We start from the raw sequence: 877 nt of genomic DNA, 5'->3' as shown, positions 1-877 counted from the left end.
CCAGGCTTGATCAAACCAGTCTCAACACGTCCCACTGGCACCGTTCCAATACCACCAATCTTGTAAACATCCTGAAGTGGAAGACGGAGGGGCTTGTCTGATGGCCTCTTTGGCTCGTTGATCTGGTCAAGAGCCTCAAGAAGAGTTGGTCCCTTGTACCAGTCAAGGTTGGTGGACCTCTCAATCATGTTGTCTCCCTCGAATCCAGAGATGGGGACGAATGGGATTTTGTCAGGGTTGTATCCGACCTTCTTCAGGTATGAAGACACCTCCTTGATGATTTCATCGTACCTAGCCTTGGAGTACTTGGGGGTGGTAGCATCCATCTGTAAGAGGAAACAACAATAAGACAGCATACTGTTAGCATATATTCAAAAGAGACCATATCAATAACTAAAAACATTACACAAAAAGACAATTACAATACCTTGTTACAGCAGCAAATCATCTGCTTGACACCAAGGGTGAAAGCAAGAAGAGCGTGCTCACGGGTCTGACCATCCTTGGAGATACCAGCTTCAAAACCACCAGTCGTTGAATCAATGATGAGAACAGCGCAATCAGCCTGGGAGGTACCAGTAATCATGTTCTTGATGAAATCACGATGACCAGGGGCGTCAATGACTGTGCAGTAGTACTTGGTGGTCTCGAACTTCCAAAGAGCAATATCGATGGTGATACCACGCTCACGCTCGGCCTTAAGTTTGTCCAACACCCATGCGTACTTGAAGGACCTCTTGTTCATCTCAGCGGCCTCCTTCTCGAACCTCTCGATCACACGCTTGTCAATACCACCAAGCTTGTAGATCAAGTGACCAGTTGTGGTCGATTTCCCAGAGTCGACATGGCCAATGACCACAATGTTGATGTGAAACTT

General features: G+C 47.0%; 1 protein-coding gene across 4 annotated transcripts in view; it reads right to left on the bottom strand.

The window, feature by feature from the left end:
- The window catches only part of LOC104737777 (elongation factor 1-alpha 1), an 18240-nt gene that overhangs the window by 15812 nt on the left and 1551 nt on the right, over window positions 1-877 (bottom strand). The window contains exons 3-4 of one of the 4 annotated variants that reach the window (XM_010458034.2): window positions 428-565; window positions 292-326 (exon numbers count right to left, since the gene is read on the bottom strand). The exons of 1 other annotated variant lie outside the window; for it this stretch is intronic. In XM_010458034.2, coding sequence (XP_010456336.1) covers window positions 292-326; window positions 428-565 — 173 coding nt within the window. Of the gene's footprint in view, window positions 1-291; window positions 327-427; window positions 869-877 lie in introns of all 4 variants that reach the window. 2 more of the 4 variants (XM_010458059.2, XM_010458053.2) reach the window with 2 other exon arrangements.

The sequence above is a fragment of the Camelina sativa genome, chromosome 2 (assembly GCF_000633955.1).
Source record: "Camelina sativa cultivar DH55 chromosome 2, Cs, whole genome shotgun sequence".
NCBI lineage: Eukaryota > Viridiplantae > Streptophyta > Magnoliopsida > Brassicales > Brassicaceae > Camelina > Camelina sativa.
This window is presented reverse-complemented; position numbering and strand designations above follow the sequence as displayed.